Source organism: Pinus tabuliformis, chromosome 1_2 (assembly GCF_031772625.1).
Source record: "Pinus tabuliformis cultivar Carrire ecotype Pingquan chromosome 1_2, CPIR1, whole genome shotgun sequence".
Taxonomy (NCBI): Eukaryota; Viridiplantae; Streptophyta; class Pinopsida; order Pinales; family Pinaceae; genus Pinus; species Pinus tabuliformis.
In genome coordinates this window covers 257,787,794-257,807,845 of record NC_142298.1, presented here as the reverse complement: position 1 = coordinate 257,807,845, position 20,052 = coordinate 257,787,794, and the positions used below count along the sequence as shown (strand labels likewise).

The 20,052-nt window shown below is 38.6% G+C and overlaps 1 protein-coding gene across 1 annotated transcript in view; it reads left to right on the top strand.

Moving 5' to 3' along the window:
• The window catches only part of LOC149205346 (phosphoglucan phosphatase LSF1, chloroplastic), a 449,301-nt gene that overhangs the window by 50,407 nt on the left and 378,842 nt on the right, over positions 1-20,052 (top strand). Inside the window, exons 2-4 of the mRNA XM_089395011.1 lie at positions 1,161-1,267; positions 2,944-3,427; positions 17,442-17,513. Of these exons, the coding sequence (XP_089251137.1) occupies positions 1,161-1,267; positions 2,944-3,427; positions 17,442-17,513 (663 nt within the window). The remainder of the gene's footprint in view (positions 1-1,160; positions 1,268-2,943; positions 3,428-17,441; positions 17,514-20,052) is intronic.

Sequence of the window (20,052 nt, the reverse complement as noted above, 5' to 3'; positions counted from 1 at the left end):
GCATGTGGTGGCCCCCACATTCCACTAGCTGCCAGAAATAAATTGAACTGCCTATAGTTCCTAAGTTTCTGCGTGTGGGGTCCTCCTCCTAAACCAAAAATGCTGCCAAAATTGTGTTGCTGCACCCCGTGACTAATTCTTTTGAGAAGGGACATGACATGTTAGCATGATATGGCATCACCTTCATAGCAATATTTTAGAATGGCGTCTCTAGCTTTCCAAGAATAATTTTCTGAAATACTTTTCAACAAGTTAAGGCTGCTTTGTGGCATGCATAGCAGTCCTTATTGCCTTACATCTACATGCATTCATCCTCTTGGATCCATACTTCCTTGACTCCATTTTCCCCAAGGTTTGATTAGGCACTTGGTCTTGGGCCTTTTGACCTTCATCTTTTGTTCCCATAGCATTTACTTATCCATCCATACTACAATCATTTACTCTTCAATAAATCACCTTGTGCCTCCACTCTGTAGCCTTCGTAATATATCCCTAGGGAAACTCCCCTTGAGTTGGAGAAGAGCCGACCAAAAGTGAGAGGAAGAGCTACTGTGGTGACAATGGGTAGCCTTCCTGATTTGTACAAGACTATCTCCTTGATGCTTGGGACTCTACTTCATATGGGGGTGCTAGATTTCCATATGTAAGTACAAACATACATAAAGTGCCTTTCCCCTGACCATAATTAACCATGGCACTGTGGATAAAATTGACAATGGTCAATAATGGTTAAAATTTAAAACATTGACAACATTTTTAACATTGATAATAATTAACCATGGTAAAATTTCCTTTCAGATATGCTCCACCTGTTATTGTGTTGTTCAAGTTGATCTTGCTATAGGTAAGTATTAGTATTTCAACAATTTTTTAAAAATATTTATTACGTGGCATTTGACATAATTGATTTTCAAAAATTACATGATTGAATGATGTTTTTGTTACTGCATTTTATTGCTTGGTCCGGTTAGTAAATTGCTATAATTCCTCTGCTCTACTTTCTTGAATGGTTCTGTCTATTGAAACTAGCTAGAACAATACATAGAGAGATCATTTTTAATGTGCCGTGAATTTGAGTTAATTGTAAATAAATAATTTTGCAATCATGGTGGTGATTTTGGTAAAATCATAAAATGCTTTTTTGAATACGTATGTGGCAGGGTAATGCTGAAAATTCCAGAATGATTATGGTGGGCGATGTGCTGAAGAAGATAAGTAACTTGTCAGGTCATGGAATGATGGATGTTGAGGATTTCGTTCTCACAATGTAAGGGTCTAAAGCCTTCACTGTTGATATTTGATGAGGAATCTTGATGCAAAGGCACGCTAAAAAAGAGGGACTCACTTTCCATTGCTTACAGTGGATTGACCCTCTCTTGGACCTTAGAGGCTTTTTTAACAATGTAAAATGAGTGAAAATATGCATATGATTCTTATATGTAATGTTAAAGTTCTTTCACTAAGTAGTGACATGAATTTTTTACACAATATTATTATGAAAAGGAAGAGTGGAACAAAGTAGCAAAAGTATTGTTTATTTAATTACTAAAGCTCATTTCCTTCATCTTTCTCTCCTTGAGATGTGAACTTGAAATAAGGGATGCAATGATGCATTACCTGGAAAGAGATTAGCACAAATACAAAATTTAGTGGGGAAAGTCCAAATTTAGGCCCATTGGGACTTTTGCAAATCTGAGGAATTTTTCACGAACTTTCATCATTTGAAGTTGAAATGGGAGGTTGTACTATCACTTCTATTCCTTTTCAATTTCCTGATGATTTACACTTATTCTATTAGAATAAGTGAATGATTTTTACATGAGACATTGAGAAAGTGTTTTGTCAAGCATCTAAAGTCAATGTTTAAACATGATAATAATTCTATCTTTGCTCTTTAAAATTTCCATGATGATTCATGTTGATTATCATCTATAAGAGATATTTCCAAAGGATGTGGCTAACAAATGTCTAGATTTTGATTTTGATTTTGACCTGGCAAAGATGAGGCTCAAAAGTAACTCTATGCTTATAAGGCACCCATGATATCACCATGGTTTAGGAGGTCTGCAATGGTTGCTCATGAATATTCAAGCTTCGTGGTTTACCCACTCACAATATCTCTCATAGTGGTTACAGTGACCAAAGGCATTCTCCAAATCAACTCCACCAAAAGTGACAGTGAATAATAAAAGTCCATCAGCTCTCCTTTGCATGCCCTAAGGAGAGAACAGGTCCTAAAAGAAACTGTTCACCTTTTGTAGCTATTGTTTATCTGCTTTGTGTTCATTTTGTAAAGTCTAGACATACATCTATCATTGTTTTGGGGATATGCTAGTTCTATGAATTGATGTCTTTCTTAAAGCTATAGGTTATATTGGCTCATAGAAACCTCTTGAAAAACATGATGAATCTCAGAATGTATCATAAAATAAAACGTTGAAACGTTGAAACTAATTAAACTCGTGTAGTTCTAGGCAAAAACTCATTAACAATAACTTTTGTGTTCATTAATTGGAGCTACTGTCTATTGATAATTCACCTGTTAGAGTCCCTTCAATGACATGAAGATGTGTTGTATAAATAGAATCATTTTGGTTATTTTCTGTCAATGTTTGGACTGTTGCTTGAAGCCTTTTCAATTTGGCTTTAATTCTTTGCTGTAATTCAGTTTCAGTGCTGTCACAAAAACAGTTTAACAAGATTATGGGAAAATGATGAAAGATTATATTACAAAACATGCCCATGTCAACTTTGTAAACTATCGTATTTGTGAAGCATGAATTAAAATTATATAAAGCTTAGTAAAACTAGAATTTCGTTACTTTGGAAACTATCGTATTTGTGAAGCATGAATAAAATTATATAAAGCTTAGTAAAACTAGAATTTCGTTCTGTAAAATTTGTTTTTAAAAAACATTATTATGCCTTCTGCTGATGATGCAGGGAAGTAATTAAGGAAAAAAGTGGACCAGTGAATCTGGTTTTGGAAAGACCTGTATTTCCTTTCCCGATTCAACGATTCCCCCTAACAAAATATCCGGAAGCAACATATAACTGTGGTAGAGTCCCGATTGTTACATGGGATAAAAACATTCTGGCATCAGGTCTTCAGACAAGATCTGGGGAGCATGGAAACACTGGATTTAGCTTGTTCTCTTCAAAGTTCCTTAAGCCAAAAGGATGGAAAGCTCTTTCAAGTTTCATAAACAATGGAGCAGTTGGTTCACAAGTACATATGAATTCATCGAGCAGAGTAATGCCTGTTCAACCATCAGATGAAATTGTTGCTTTATTTACTGAGAAAGAGTCCATGGAAGGAGTGGAATGGAGCTATGGTAATTTTCCTGTTGATCAATATATGAATGCACTTAATCGAGCTGAAGGGGAATTGTGTTATAATCATTCTCTCGGGATGCGGTACACCAAGGTGCTGTATGTTGTTTTTATCTCTACAGTATGGGAATAATACAATGATAAGTAAAATGCTCTTCAGAATTCCATTATGATTTTTCTGCCTTTTCCTTCACCTGATAGAGCAGCAGATCTTATTGATTTTTGTCAACTATTTTTGCAAACTGTTGTAGCTGCAATAAACTCTAAAGAATGCTCAAGCACATATAGCTCCAGTTCAAACCATCCTTATATAAAGATAATCTTGTAACAATACACTTATAACTCCACAGACATTTAGTAGCTTCTTTTATTTCAATGAATTTACATATTCTTCGTTGTACCTGAAGTTAAGATTACAAAGATAAAGGAAGCCAGCTATGTTATGTGTTCTCAAGTATATCCTTTTTAGCTTTGTATTTTCTTCCTATTTTCTGTTAGGAACAACTGTTTGCACCAGTGTTGCAAACATCACCCGAAAATATTGAAAATATTGACTGCCCAAGACATTTTTTTGTATATATATATATTGCTGATATTTTCTTGATGTTGCCTCAGGTTTTAGGATAAATTGAATGGTGCCTTAAATTTCTTACCATGGGAAGTGATAAGATAATATTATTAATGTACAAGTGACCACTAAAGTATGTCAAAGGGATTGCTTGGTACCTAAGTTGCACGAAACGAGGAAACGGGTACGAGTTTCTGAAACGGGAAGCGATACGAAACGCGACCTCCCCAAATTTTGGAAACGGGGAAACGCGAATATATATATATATATATATATATATATATATATATATGAAAATATTTAAATATATATATATATATATATTTAAATATTTTCAATATATATATATATATATATGCAATCATAAAGCATAAATGATACATTATAATTTATTACACTTAAACATTAAGATTTAATTTACATCACATTTACTCATGAATGATCACATAATGAAAATAAAAATATCGAAACATCCAAAAGCAACCTTTATTATATATCCAAATTTCAAAATCAGCCTTTATTTATATTAATATATGAGGCTGCAAGTACAATAAAGACTATAAGGCTACAAGAGAGAGATCCAAATCAGGATTTTATGCATCCACATCCCATTCTTTAGAAGGACCACTGTTGTATTGGGAGTCTCCTCCTACATAGTCGAACGACCTTAGTGCTCTTGATTAAATACAAGTTTCATACCCTAGTACCCTACATGATCTTGATTATTGGGAGTTTCCCCTGCATAGAGGGCTTGGTTCTCTTGATTAAATACAAGTTCCATACCCTAGTACATGATAAAATCCAATGGAAACATTGCAATCCCCCCAATCCTGAAATCCTGAAAAACAGATAAGTCTGCTAGATTTTGAGTGAGATCTAAAATTCTACTTTCTCCATATGAAATCCAATGAGGGCGAAACCACTCTCAAACATCCTGAGTCATTTCATGGTAATGTTAAAAATTTAAGTAAAAGGATGAAAATGAAAAATAAAGGAGAATATCACTTTTACTTTAAGAATTTAACATTACCATGAACTGCATATCAACACTAGGGCAAAAATTCACTTTTGTAACTTTAGACACGCATCTAGAAGTCACTAACATACCCTAAAAAAAAAAGTTAATGAGGAAACGTGGGTCGTACGGACGTGAAACGCGTTACCGGCCGTACTGGCCACGTTTCCGTTTCGGGAAACGTGGCAGTACGGCCGGAAACGCGTTTCACGGCCGTACCAAATGCGTTTCCACGTTTCGTACCAGTTTCCGTACGGAAACGGACCTCTGTACCACGTTTCCTGCAACATAGCTTGGTACGATAATGTCAATATATAGTGGGAGCGCTGAAGCAACTTCTATAAAAATAGAGTGCAGAAAGCAAGAATGCAAATATAATCTAAATCATGTGGAAAGTGTCTAGATTCCATAGTTGGAGGTCACTCTGAGAGATGGATGTACAATATAGGTGATTCTAGGATATTGAAAAAGGAAATAGTGTCTCACAGTCTGCTGTATTTGGGTCTATCTCTCCTAGCATCTGGAGGGCAAATGGAGGAAGCTCAAGATAGAAGGTTGCCTAGAAAAAGTGTTGAAGAAGAGTTGGGTTACATGCTACACTGCTGTCTAGAGGAGGAAGCACATCTGTGGAGTTGGGACAATCTCCATGTAGAAATTCCTTGTAGATTCAAATTGCAGATTGCAATATGATAAAACAATTGACTTGAATATACTCTACTCATCAGTGGAAACAATAATTGATTGATGAAATCACGAAGCAAAAAAAGGAAGAATTTCAATCACACATAACACAATAATTTTCTGGGAAAAGCCACAACTAAAAACCTCTGCTATCTGTATATTGCATTAATCAGAAAATTTGAGAAGATTACAATGCTTTTCTCAAGCCCGAGAAAACTCCGCACTATCTCAATCTATCTCACTGCTTCACAAACAAGCTCCAACTAATACTTCGCCAAATTTGCTGCTTGCTAAGCTCCTATTCCTTGCACAGTTTTCTAGGGAATTAGCCCGCATTTAATAGGGAAATTCCTCATCCATAACTGCACAATCCATCAATAGGCCTTCCTCTAATTGCATGCACCATTGGTTTAATTTAGATGATTTCACAACTGATAGTACACTGTCCCTGAACTCTAATCTCAAGTGGGTCTTTCTTTGATCTGACATGCATGAGTTAATTATGAGTGAATCTTTAGTTTACTGGTTGAGCAATGTTGGTTACACCCCACTACTGCAGGTTACACCCCACTACTGGATCTCCCTCTAATTCCTCCATCAGTTGGAAGTTGGAACTAGTTTAACTAAATTTAACTCAATTAAACTGAATTAAATAATTACAACTCAAAAGAACTCAAGCTGGGCCCCTAAAATTTAGGGATCACTCTACATGACTCTAGATAGACTCCTAATTGAATTAACTGAGTCAACTAAGTCAAATGAACTTAGTTAACTACTACAAGTTGCTATGAGAATTAGAATTACAATTTAATTCCTACTTTAATTCAAGGACAAATTAAATTAGGATTTTTCTTGATGCTATTTTTAACATTTCTTCTTGTTATTTTCAACACTCCCTCTCAGCAAGAAAGGAATTCAACTCTATCCCGATTTGGTACCCTTGGAATGTTCTACATGCAACTCTTGTCACTGTTGTTGTTGCTATTGCAACATCTGAAACTAAAAAAAAATCCAAACAAAATAAACTGAATCAACTGTGTCTGCAACTGTCTACTGGGAAAACTGTTCTGTCGCTGACTCTGCTCCTGAGCCTCCTGCTCTATTGTCAACACTGCTCTGCACTCCTTAGTATTTGACTGACACTGATCCTCCTGCTACTGAATGTTGTGGGTCCCCGTAGCAAGGTAATGATCCATGAGAAAAAAACACCTCAATGGACCTTGCCCAAATTTTTGAAACTATTGGACTAAGGTTTCATATCGTCCTACCTCACACCTAGAGGTATGGCTGCATGTGCTCCTTGTGTCCACTCGGCTCGAAATTTCCCCCTATTGGAGGTCTCTTCTTGAGTGGATGTCTCCATTCGGTCTCCTGTCTACTTCTCCAATTGTGGCTGCTCCACAACTTGTTGAGGTTGTTTCTGAGGCTGCATGTTGAGAGGTAATTCATGTTCCCTCTCAACCACCAAGTCTCTAACCTTTGCCTTGTTCCTCAAGGCTTTGCATGCATCTTGTACCTCAAGTGCATACAGGTTCTTGACTCGCACATCAATCTCTTTCACCTATCCCATGGCAATGTGTAAGGAAAAATTTTCCTTTGCTAAATATCACATCGTAGCCACGGTCTTCCAATACTGCAATGGAAACAAGATTCTTCTTTAGTCCTGGAACATACATCACATTTGTGAGTCTGAGAGGGGAGCCAGACTCCCTCTGAAAAGTAACAGTACCGATGCTGGTCGTGCTATACCTCCCATCATCTCCAAACTCTATGTTCTGCTTGAGGTCTTTCTCCTCCAAGTCACTGAAGAGATCTCTATTCCCCGTCATATGGAATGAGGCACCATTGTCGAGATACCACATGCTTCCCATTACAGTGCTTTCCATGCATGCAATGAGAGTGAAATCAAGTTCGAATTGTGAAGCTAGAGCTTCACCTGTTGTTGCTACTGCAGGCTCCTTCTTGCTTGCTTTCTTCTGTGGGCATTTCGTGGCATAGTGCCCAAACTCGTGACAATGAAAACACTTGATGTTTGATAAGTCCTTCTTGCCACCTATTGAAGTTTCTAAGTTAGTTTAGAAACCCTTCATGCACTTTTTCTGATTTATTCTTATCTACTTGTTATTTTTTCTTTAACAAGTTATTTACAAAGTAAATACTGAAAATAAACACCAGTGCATGCTCAACATATTACAGATCAACAACTAAAAGAAACAAGAACAAACACACCACATGACACCATTATTTTTGGACTAATGTCCCTGGAAAAACCCAATGTGGGAAAACCGGTGCAGCTATCTAAGGGTTTTCTTATTAAGCAATATCAGAGTACAATCTGGGTGCTGAAACTGGCCTACCCAATAGAGAATTTCCTTGACAGCTATACCTCACAGTTTGAGAGAAATCTCCTAGCTGAAACCCCGGAAAACCCTTCCGGTAGCTCCTCAGCACAAAATTGCTTTGCAACCCTAGTGTCTGCCCAAACTGGACCGCGTCAGCCCCTTTGTCTCACGCTGGCCCTGCGTAGCCTTTCTAGGTCTGCGTTAGCCCTAGGAGGCCCTGCGTCAGCTCTGGGAGCCTCTGCGTCAGCTGCGCTGACCCCTCTGGTGCTCTGTGTGTCACTTGGCTGCCTCTGCGTGGCCCTGAGTGAGCCTTTGCTGGCTCTGCGTCACCCTCTTTTGCTGCTGCGCTGCTCTCCTGGCACAATCTTTGCCTTCTTTGTTTTTCTGTACTCAATGCCCCTCAGCTGCTCTCCCAATCACTGATTCTATCTCTTTTAGCAAAACCCCGCTCTAGAGAATAGAATGACTGGTCATCTGGTGTATTCTCCAAGTGACTCTCAAGCCCCCTCTTATACTTTTCTCGTTGACATATCAACGACTGAGATTAAGTCCCTAATCAACGACTAAGATTAGATCTAGCTTGATCCATGTCTTTTGGACCATTCTAACACAGTTTTATATTAATCCACATAAATATTTTAATTTCCCTAAGTTTAGACTTAGGGTCTCCATTAAAAATATTAATTATTTTAATATCTCCTAAACTGTTTAGAATCTGCCCAAACCCTTTTTGGGTATTGGAGATCTCATGTGCCCCAAACTCTCCACCAAATTTGTGGCTAGAGCACATCCGATGTTACAACAAATCAACACTCCCTCTTAGCGAGGATTGTGCTCTAGCAATACTCCTCAATGAGTATTACTCTGATCATCCAGCATCGGTCCCTGTGCTGATGCTAGGCCTGCTGCCCACCATCCTCTGCATTGTTGTATCCTGTTCTGCTACCCATGGTTCAGTGGATGAGTATTACTCTAATCATCCAGCATCGGTCCCTGTGCTGATGCTAGGCCTGCTGCCCACCATCCTCTGCATTGTTGTATCCTGTTCTACTACCCATGGTTCTGCCACTGCCACTGCTGCATCTATACGACATCTCCCTTTGCATCCGTACTGTTGTTGGTCCTTTCTCCCAACACTGCACCCACACTGCAACTCCTCTCATCATGCTGCATCGCGCTGCCCACTACTGCACTGCAACTCAGTTACTGAGAAGTAATTAACTGATCTCCCAACTTTGACCTCTCCGTTGGGCTAGAGACACCCACTGATGCTAAAGCTCCCTTTGCGGCTGACAAGTTCTCCCTCTCTGACCTCTGTGCTACTGTAACAACTCCTTGCATCTCTCACCGTTGCACACCTCTATGTGCCATCCTGCGCTGGTGCAACACTCCTATGCCTCTCGCACTGCTGCAATCTGCTGGCCTCGCGCTTTTTTGGGACTCCTGCATTGTAGCTCTCTCTGCTGCTCCATCTGCATCCATCTCTACCCACATCAACCAGTCCTACTACTCCTCTTCGGGGCTCCCGTAGCAAGGACTAATCCAAGAGGTTGGGTACCTCGAGGATCCTGCCCCTCATCGCCTGTAGTCTGCTTGACTACAACTCGATGTCTCCCCACTTGCAGTCAAGTGGTGCGTGTGCACTCATGGCACAGTCATCGTCTGCCAAAACTTTCTTCTCTGCTCGTGCTGGTGCTACTTTAGTCTTGGAAGACTCTCCCTTACTCTTCTTCCATGGGCACTGGGTCACATAATGACCCATCTCCCCACAGTGGAAGCACTTGATCTTGGAGAGATCCTTCTTCTTCCGCTTCTCCTGCTTTCCCTCAGATGCTAGGGCCACATCCTCCTCCTCCTGCTGAACTTTGATCCCTTTGCTGCTGCTACCTGTCTTTGACTACTGTCTGATCATCTCGTCCCATGGTAGATTAGTCCCTCTGCCCAGGATACTCTGGACAAACACTTCCCAATCTTCTGAGACAACATCTAGGGCTGTCCTCACCATAGGCTCCTGCTCTGGTGTCGCTCCTATAGCAGTCAATTGGTCTTGGATCTCATTCAGTCCTCCGAGGAAGGTGTCAATCGGTTGACCCTTCTTCATCTGATACGACCTCATCTGGTTCTTGAGCAGCATTCTTCTCTGCACAGAAGTATGCTGGTACAAGTTCTTGAGAGCCTCCCACATCTCAACTGTTGTTTCCTTCTCAGCTATATGTGGTACCAAATGATCCTTGAGCTCGTCAAGGATAATGCACTTGGCCCTTGCGATTGCCTCTTCGTACTTGTCGTTATCATTGGGGTCGACTGGGATAGCTATAACCTTCAAGGCGAAGTTCTTGACATGATTCCTATCAAGCACTAATAAGATTCTGGCCTTCCAGATTGCGAAGTTCGATGCTTCGTCCAGTCTATCTTGGTCTCTTACCCCGTGTAGTGCCATGGCACTCCTCTACAGAAGTTCTCTGTTCGACTCCTCTGAGTCTCTACTTCCCATTTGGAAGTTCTCTTCTGGACTCCCTCTAAGTCCTGATTTCCCTCCTGGAAATCTTTCTGCCGCTTGTCGAGATGCCCCCTATTTTGATCGTCTTGTGCAACTGCACTGTTGATCCAGGTTCCTCGGCTAGAAATCCTCGGTAACAACTCCTCTGGCCCTACTCTGTCAGGTACTGTTCTGACTATAGTACCTCACTAGCTCCACTCTGCAATATTTCTGCAGCCTTCTAGACTCCAACAACTGCCTCTCTGTGAACTGCGTCAACCCTTCTCTGCAGCATGCTGGCGCTGCATCACCCCGGATGGGTTTGCGTCAGCCCTGGGATGCCCTGTGTCAGTCCTCTAGCTCTCTGCATCAGCAACGTTGGCCTCTCTAAGGTTCTGCGTAGTTCCCGGCTTCTTCTGCGTGGCTCTGGCTGGCTCTGCGTCACACTTCCTTGGCTCTTGCGCTGCTAGAAACAACTTCTGTCACCTCGGGACAACTGTTTTCTGCTACTATTGCTCCACTCAGCTGATGTCTTTTAGTCCTGTGATTTGCAATCACGCTCTGATACCATGTTGAAGTTTCTAAGTTTACTTAGTTTAGAAACTCTTCATGCACTTTTTCTGACTTATTCCTACCTACTTGTTATTTTTTCTTTAACAAGTTATTTACAAAGTAAATATTGAAAATAAACACTAGTGCATGCTCAACATATTATAGATCAACAACTAAAAGAAACAAGAACAAACACACCACATGACACCATTATTTTTGGACTAATGTCCCCGAAAAAACCCAATGTGGGAAAACCGGTGCAACTATCTGAGGGTTTTCTTATTAAGCAATATCAGAGTACAATCTGGGTGCCGAAACTGGCCTACCCAACAAAGAATTTCCTTGGCAGCTATACCTCACAGTTTGAGAGAAATATCCTAGCTGAAACCCCGGAAAACCCTTCCGGCAACTCCTCAGCAGAAAACTTCTCTGCAACCCCAGCGTCTGTCCAAACTGGACTGCATCAGCCCCTCTCTGTCTCACGTTGGCCCTACGTCAGCCTTTCTAGGCCTGTGTCAGCCCTAGGAGGCCCTGCGTCAGCTCTGGGAGCCTCTGCGTCAGCTGCGTTGGCCCCTCTGGTGCTCTGCGCAACACTTGGCTACCTCTGCGTGGCCCTGCGTGAGCCCTTGCTAGCTACGTGTCACCCTTTTTGGCTGCTGCGCTGCTCTCCCGGCACAATCTCTGCCTTCTTTATTTCTCTGTACTCAATGCCCCTCAGCTGCTCTCCTGATAACTGATTCTATCTCTCTTAGCAAAACCCCGCTCTAGAGAATAGAATGACTGATCATTTGGTGTATTCTCCAAGTGACCCTCAAGCCCCCTCTTATACTTTTCTCGTTGACATATCAACGACTGAGATTAAGTCCCTAATCAATGGCTAAGATTAGATTTGGTTTGATCTAGGTCTTTTGGACCATTCTAACACAGTTTTATATTAATCCACATTAATATTTTAATTTCCTTAAGTTTAGACTTAGGGTTTCCATTAAAAATATTAATTATTTTAATATCTCCTAAACTGTTTAGAATCTGCCCAAACTCTTTCTGGGTATTGGAGATCTCATGTGCCCCAACCTCTCCACCAAATTTTGTGGCTAGAGCACATCCAATGCTACAACAAATCAACACCACCCTCCTCGCCTTGGGACTTCTTTCCCTTGGCTTTCTTTTCTTTGCTGACTAATGCAAATTCCTCTTCCACTTCTTTGGATGAGGTCCCATCTTTGCTATTCTGTCGAATCTCTTCTTGCACCAAGTTAGACCTCAATTGCTCCCACTCTAGTGGTTTCTCCCTCCCATTAACCGAGTCCTGGTAGCTGTGCCAGCTCTTGGGAAGTCCTAGAAATGTTAGGCTCACCAGATCGTCTTCAACCACTGTAACACTGACACTTCCAAGCTCATCTCGACATCGGGTGAACTTGGTCAAGTACTTCGGTATTGTATCACCCTTCTCCATCTTGACCTTTCTGAGCTTGTCCTTCAGTGCCAGCTTCCTGTGGTCACTGCTATTTTGAAATAGGTCCATCATGGCATTCCACATTGCAAATGGAGTTTCCTTACCGTGGAGGTTCGAGACAATATGATCTTGAACTCCTACTAGGATAATCCTTCTCGTCTTTGTCACACACTTTCTCCACTCTGCCAGATCATGAGCATCAGTTGTTGGAGGCTTAGGAATATGATTGTCTATGAATTCCTTACGCTCGTTGTCTTCCAACACTGTCTCCATCCTGTCCTTCCAAGCAATATAGTTCGAACTACCCTCAAGGGCATATTCAACCTCAATCCGTAGAACGACATCCTACTGACTCTGAAGTATGATGCTACAAATTCTATCTCTCCTGCAAAAGACAAATTTGTATTCTCCTCTTCTATAGTGATTTCATCTCTGATACCGTGTAGAAATTCCTTGTAGATTCAAACTGTAGATTGTAATATGCTAAAATAATTGACTTGAATCTACTCTACTCATCAGCGAAAACAATAATTGATCGATGAAATCACGAAGCAGAAAAAGGAGGAATTTCAATCACACATAAAACAATAATTTTCTTGGGAAAGCCACAGCTAAAAACCCCTACTATCTGTATATTGCATTAATCAGAAAATTTGAGAAGATTACAATGTTTTGCTCAAGCCCGAGCAAACTCTGCACTATCTCAATCTATCTCAATGCTTCACAAACAAGCTCCAACCAATACTTAGCCAAATTTGTTGCATGCCAATCTCCTATTTTCTTGCGCAGTTTCCTAGGGAATTAGCCCATATTTAATTGGGAAATTCCTCATCCATAACTGTGTAATCCATCAATAGGCCTTCATCTAATTGCATGCACCATCGGTTTAATTTAGATGATTTTACCACTGATAGTAGACTGATCCTGAACTCTAATCTCAACTGGGTTTTTTTCTGATCTGACATGCATGAGTTAATTATGAGTGAATCTTCAGTTTACTAGTTGAGCAGTGCTGGTTACACCCCACTACTGCAGGTTACACCTCACTACTGGATCTCCCACTAATTCCTCCATCAATTGGAACTAGTTTAACTGAATTTAACTCAGTTAAACTGAATTAAATAATTACAACTCAAAAGAACTCAACCCGGGCCCCTAAAATTTAGGGATCACTCTACATGACTCTAGATAGACTCCCAACTCGAATTAATTGAGTCAACTAAGTCAAATTAACTTAGTTAACTACTATAAGTTGCTATGAGAATTAAAATTACAATTTAATTCCTAATTTAATTCATGGACAAATTAAATTAAGATTTTTCTTGATGCTATTTTTAACATTTCTTGTTGCTATTTTCCAATGTTGCACGACTCATACTCGTATAAGACTCGTCATGCTATTGACTCGTCGACTCGTATAAGACACAGGAACGACTCTTATAAGACTCATATAAGGCTCGTCAAAATACAACAAAAATGTTAAAATATGGTAAATTTTAAGCACAAAAAAGAAACTAATGACAATTCCAATTCTTATAAGTTATAAAAGCCACAATATATGCAATAATTCATAACATCATCTCATATCTATAAAACTACAACATAACATATTCGATTTTTGTAAGCAAAACATTTAGATACTGAATAAGAAAATGACTCATGATTCCATAATTAAAATAAAAAATGTCAGCAAGTTCAAAATTCAAATACATGTCATAAATGATAAATGATTGTCTCATAACAATCTAGAGTCTCATCAATTAAGAGTGTAACCCTCACATTCCATGCTAACAAATTGGAGGCACCATACAATCTATCTTCAAACTAGAGGCCTGTTGCTGCCATCTCTGAGATCTGTTGCACAAACTCTCAAATCAAAAAATTGAACATTGAAATTCTCTCACTATTGTTCCTTTCCTGCAATAGATTTACTGCTGCAAATCCCTGAGAATCTCAATTGGGGATCAAGCTCTGATACCATGTGAGAATTTCAAGCCCTAGGTGACTAATGTCCTTATGATCACAATCAAACAAATAGATTGCTGAATTTAGTTAATGTTGAATTAAATTTCAGACCATGGCATCAATCACACAATAGCTAAAAATTAAATAGCGGAAGTTTAAAAAATAATATCTCACAGACATAGGTAATTACTCCTTCAAATCAGCTTTTCATTCCTTTAAAAGGACTTGCAAGCAAACCTTCACACCTTGGCCAAAATAACAACATGCATAGATACCAAAAATGCCTTGAGTTTGTGCTTCTACAAGCTGTTTGGAAGGTAAAACTGCTGAAAAATATCAGCAACAAAAATTCTCTATTGTACAACATTGTTGTATTTATTGTACAAATGTACAGTGCTTTTGTATGGATTCTGTATGACTGTATGAATCCATACACTACTATTTGTATGAATGTACGAAATTGCAATCTCAATTTGCTTACTGCTTGGGAATGCCTCTTCCTTGGCTGCCTACTTTCTTCTCTCTTGATGAACTGTTCAAGTGTGTAAGAAAGCCTCTATCTTGCTGTGTCTTTACAGTTTTAGCAAAGAATCTATTTTTAAGATTTCTCCTCGTTTAAGTCATGCATGAGATAGAATTTTGGACTCAATAAGACGCTCAGTTTTTTTAATTAAAGTGAATTACAAAATAGAATTACTTTTCCAAAAATATAATTATTTTTCGATTCTTTATTTTTGAAAATATTTCAAACTATTTCTCGCATCTTCACATTGAACATGTGATGAAGTTCCTTTCCAAGCTATAGTTTTCAATAGTGGTTACAATGTCCTTGGTTGACAACCATGGAACCTCTAAAAGAGAAAAATCTTCCAGAGATAGATTTTAAAAATAATCTTCTATGGCCATTCTAGTGTCTATTTTTAATTAGAATAGTGAAATTGACTTATCTCACCACTTGAGGGGCTTCTTGTAAGGTTAGTTTACTTCGCTTATTTTACATCCAAGTCTTCTTGAATACATCACCATCTAGCTATGATTTCTTGTATCTCATCACAATAATGACAATTATTAACCAAACCATAGTTTTTTTACCAACACATAAATTTATATTCTTTCAAAAGAAGGTTGTGTCGAGGCTAGCAATATTCACATTCATCACAGCTTAGATATTGCACTCGCGCTATATATATTTCTAAATCATCTACTATGTGTTAAATCCTTTTCCAAGCAGTAGTTCCCAGTATTTCTACTGATGGCTTGGTTCACAAATTGACACAAAATACAAACTATATAAAAACACATACAAAATTGGTCATGAATGGACATTGTCCTGTGCTTCCTGACCCTCTATGTGAGAGGAGCTATGATCTTCAATCTCAATTGGGTCTTGATTATGATGAATAGATTATTAGATTCATCCTAGACAAACCCTGCCTATAGGGAGTTTCCTGTTTCGAGATTGGTAGAAGCAAGAGAAAGAGCATCCATTCATTAAGAGAGTACCAAAGATTGAAGTCTGCTGCATTCAACCTCCGCAGCATCTGTCTGCTGTTTCTGCATATGAAGAAGATTCAAGATTCATGATGTTCACATTTTGGGTGGTGCTGGCCTGCTTGAGCTCTGTAAGTTTGGAGGAAATTATCATTAAGGAATTATTGTTGGCCTGATATATTTCCTCGCACCTGTGGAGAACCTTTCAGACTTTCTTCAGCTCAACGCTATCCATAACTGCTCTGTTTATTCCCTTCACCCCGAGGCAAACAAAACTCTAATGAATAGGCACTGTAAATTCTCAGACCACACAAACCCAAACAAATAAAATAACTCTTAGTCTGAACATGAAAGACAACAGCGGAACAATTCAAATTGATTCTACCTATTACACCATAAGCATCAGAAAAAATGAAAACCAAAGGAAAGGGCCAAGGAACCAGGGATTGCCTGGTCAACATAACGAGGATTTCCTTCATGGAGAACCTGACTCGACGTTAAGGTGCTTTACACAAAGGCCTTTACATACACCATCTAAGAGACTTGAAGTTCCTGCTCCTGAAAGCCAAAGTCACGCTTGCAATACTGAAACCTTGTTGCTAACCTCCTTAAGAGACATACCAGTTCACCCAGTGAGCAAGACTAGGTGACCTAAAGAATTGATATTATCCCATATTTAACGGGAGAATTCAATTTGATGCATTGATTGATCACAATCAAGGCTAGCCATAGCAAGTGTGGGAGTTGGGGAAACCATTTCCCATTGTCCATCCCGTATCACCTCTAATTGTTGGATTGGAGTGTGTACATCTTCGTATGAGGGGCATTTAATAATCCACTAAGCATATGATCAAGGGATTATATTATAATTTATAACCATGTATCCCACGTTCAATCAGGACACTGGCGATAGGGAGGAGGCCACCTTAGTTCAATGATGTGCTTCACTATTCAGTTCTCTTTTAATATGGTAGAACAATACCTGGTTGAATTGAGGGAGAGGTTGCTTAATTCGACATAAGGAGGAGTTCAATTTATTTCCTCCAGGGTTGGATCGGTCAATAATTGCTTTGATTACTAACGGAGTCCCCTGGAAAAGCCTTGCCACAACGAATATGCCTTGGCAAGGCTGTTAGAGACTTTTCCAAGTCCCCAAGCATAATAGGCAACCTTGTTTCTGCTAGGATCATGAAGAGTCCCTCCTGCACCTGCCACCCCTATTAACCAAACCATAGTTAACTAATCTCACCTAAAGAAAATATTTGGTTGTACAAGTGAGCCAATACCTGCTGGACTAATACCCTTATAAGCAAATATTTTACATGTAGGCATGACCTCTAGATGTAGGAATAAGATAAATGATGCAAATTCTTAGTCTTAACATTGTGGTTGTATGTAATGTCTGTAGTTTGTATGTATATTTGGTTGAGGATCCCATTTTTGACAGTTATACATGATACACTATGGACAATTTATTGTTACAATTACTTCAGGCGAATTCTGTGTATCTGTTGAGGCTAAGAACATACTTCCAATTACTATTTCTGTTGATATTGCAGGTTACAGAGCATATTTATGTTGGATCTTGTGTACAAACAGAAGCTGATGTGCATGCCTTGTCAAATAATACCGTATGGCTTGTTTTTCTTCACCTCTTGATTTTTGATGAATAAGTATGTAATTTTGTTTTTTACTTCTAAAGTATTTCTTGTAGTTTCTTTGTTAATGGTAAGTTAAAAAGTTCCCTTTGATGGCATTCATTAATGAGGAGTTCGTTGGACAATGTTTCTATTGAATGGAAAGATGGCAACTTAAGATTGGTATATAGCATATATAAAGTTATTAGTAAATGTTAAAACATGGCAGATATACTAGTGTAAATACTAAAACCCTTATTACTGGACTACCTTTTTGGATACTGTTTCTCTCCAAAAGTTTGATATAGATTACTTTCTGGTTTGGATGGCATGGAAATAGGGCAAAAATTGTAGAAGGAATGAGTTCTACTATGCGATTTTTATGTCTTATTCAAGCTACTTGTATTTGAGTTTTTTGTTTTGATCTTTTATTGTCTTTTGGTAATGCTATCTACTAGTCTTGTATTGAGTTTGAGGAAGGTCATTTTTACACAAATCATTTTGCTTTCCTAGGTTGACAAGTTCTTTTCTAGTTTATTATGAGATGAAAGGAAAACATTTTTGTTTGTTCATATTGGCTAGAAGACCATTGATTCTTCATCAGCTTAAATGAAATAATTGGATGTATGTTTAGCATATTTGTTCAAGAGCTTGTCCAACACAAATTTGTACTTAGTTTATATGTTTTATTCTAGCTTATTATAGGACTGGGAGCAGGTATTTTGGTTTGTTCAAAGGTCTAAGATGACCACTGTCCATGGTAGCACGATCCTGATCCAAGCTTTGGGTATGTATAGCGCTTTGTGTTCAAGATCCTGTGCAACAAAAATGATTCTTGTTGAGAGATAGTTACAAGAAAGTTAGGTCTCATCACACAACAAATATCTATTTTTTTATGGCACCTACATTAATCTTTATGCACATGCTAATTTAAAACTTTTTTGATACCTTCATATATTGGTTGTGAACATGTCTACTAGGTGTCAACCCTCTTTTTGTAGAGAAATTCCATGACTTGCTGAAGGTACAAACTTAGAGAGTTCCTAGTTCAGGCCATGCTAATGGCTGATTGACTTCCAGTGGGTCAATGATAAATATTTCCTTGAATGATACAGAAAATTTCTCCTCCCTCACCGTGTTCAGATGAAATATTTAGGTCACCTAAGATATTGCAATGGAGTTCCACGGTTATAGTATCCTCCCTCGATGGCATTATTGGGCATTTATGACAATTGTTGAGGATGTACAAGTATCTCCCCTATACATAGTTGTCTAGCACATAGTTCCATCCATGGATGAACAATGGCAGTGTTGAAGCATGGCTGTCACTTCTTCCCATATGTATTTTGTTGTTTTTGTTTGTGGTCTTCTAGTTATATTACTTAGCCTTGAGTTCTCCTGGGTTCCATTGTATCTGATGGAATATCTAGTCTAATTGGCTATGTTTGATCATTTCTGAAAATTAATGTTGCATTTGATTATCTTTGCAACTTATCATAATATCTTCTTTTTATATGGCATTTTTTTGTTAGGTTGAAAACACAAAATCTTTGCTCTTCAAGGTTAGTTCTCTTGGCAACAAGATTCAATCTTTTAGCGACCCACTTGAGATCACCCATTAGGTGATGGGGGCTGTTACACCTCGTATTGTATGAGGTTCCATATTTTAATTTTCATTATATTGATGAATATTTGATGGTGGTACTCTTTAAGCATTGGACTGACTTGGGGGGATACATTTTTATGTAGCCCCTTCTCTTCATGGCATAAGATCATTTGATGGAGGTATGTGGTTCGATGTTGCATGAAGTAGGGACAAAGGGGGTGCATTTTTGAGAAGCGAAGCATCAAAACCATCGATTTCCAAAAATCCTAGGAGGAAAATGGTCCTGGAAGCGTCTATTGTATATAATTGCATTTATATTTAAAAAATATATCCAGAATGCCAAATTAGTTGTAGAATATATGAAAACATGCATATTTGTACATAAATCAAGATAGAAATGGCATCCATAGTACATTAATGATTAATTATTCGAGCATCAACCATCTAGAATCTAAATTCTATCAATTACAAACAAACATACAAATTTTTAAGTCATATAATAGAAAGTATACCATTAACTGATAAAAGGAGATTTTGGGGTAAGGCAAAATCCATTTCATTTACAAATTTCGATCCTGAGGCCTGTGGGTTATGAGCCCACTCTTGGATATAACCACGTGCGTTAAATTAAGCAAAGCCCTTAATGACTGATTTTAGTGCTTAATCACGAAATTAACCCTTAATGCTAATTGACCCTGATTTATTGTCAATACACAGAAAACCCACAACCACTGAGATTTGCGTTAAATGTGAAATTACAGAAAATACCCGGTTAACTGTCTGTCTCACGATATATATATATATATATATATATATATATATATATATATATATATAGAACACGTAGGTTCATCACTACAGAAATATTGGATCGGATCATTGAAAGGATCTGATCAATCCTCTCCTTGATTTCCTCTCACAAATCAC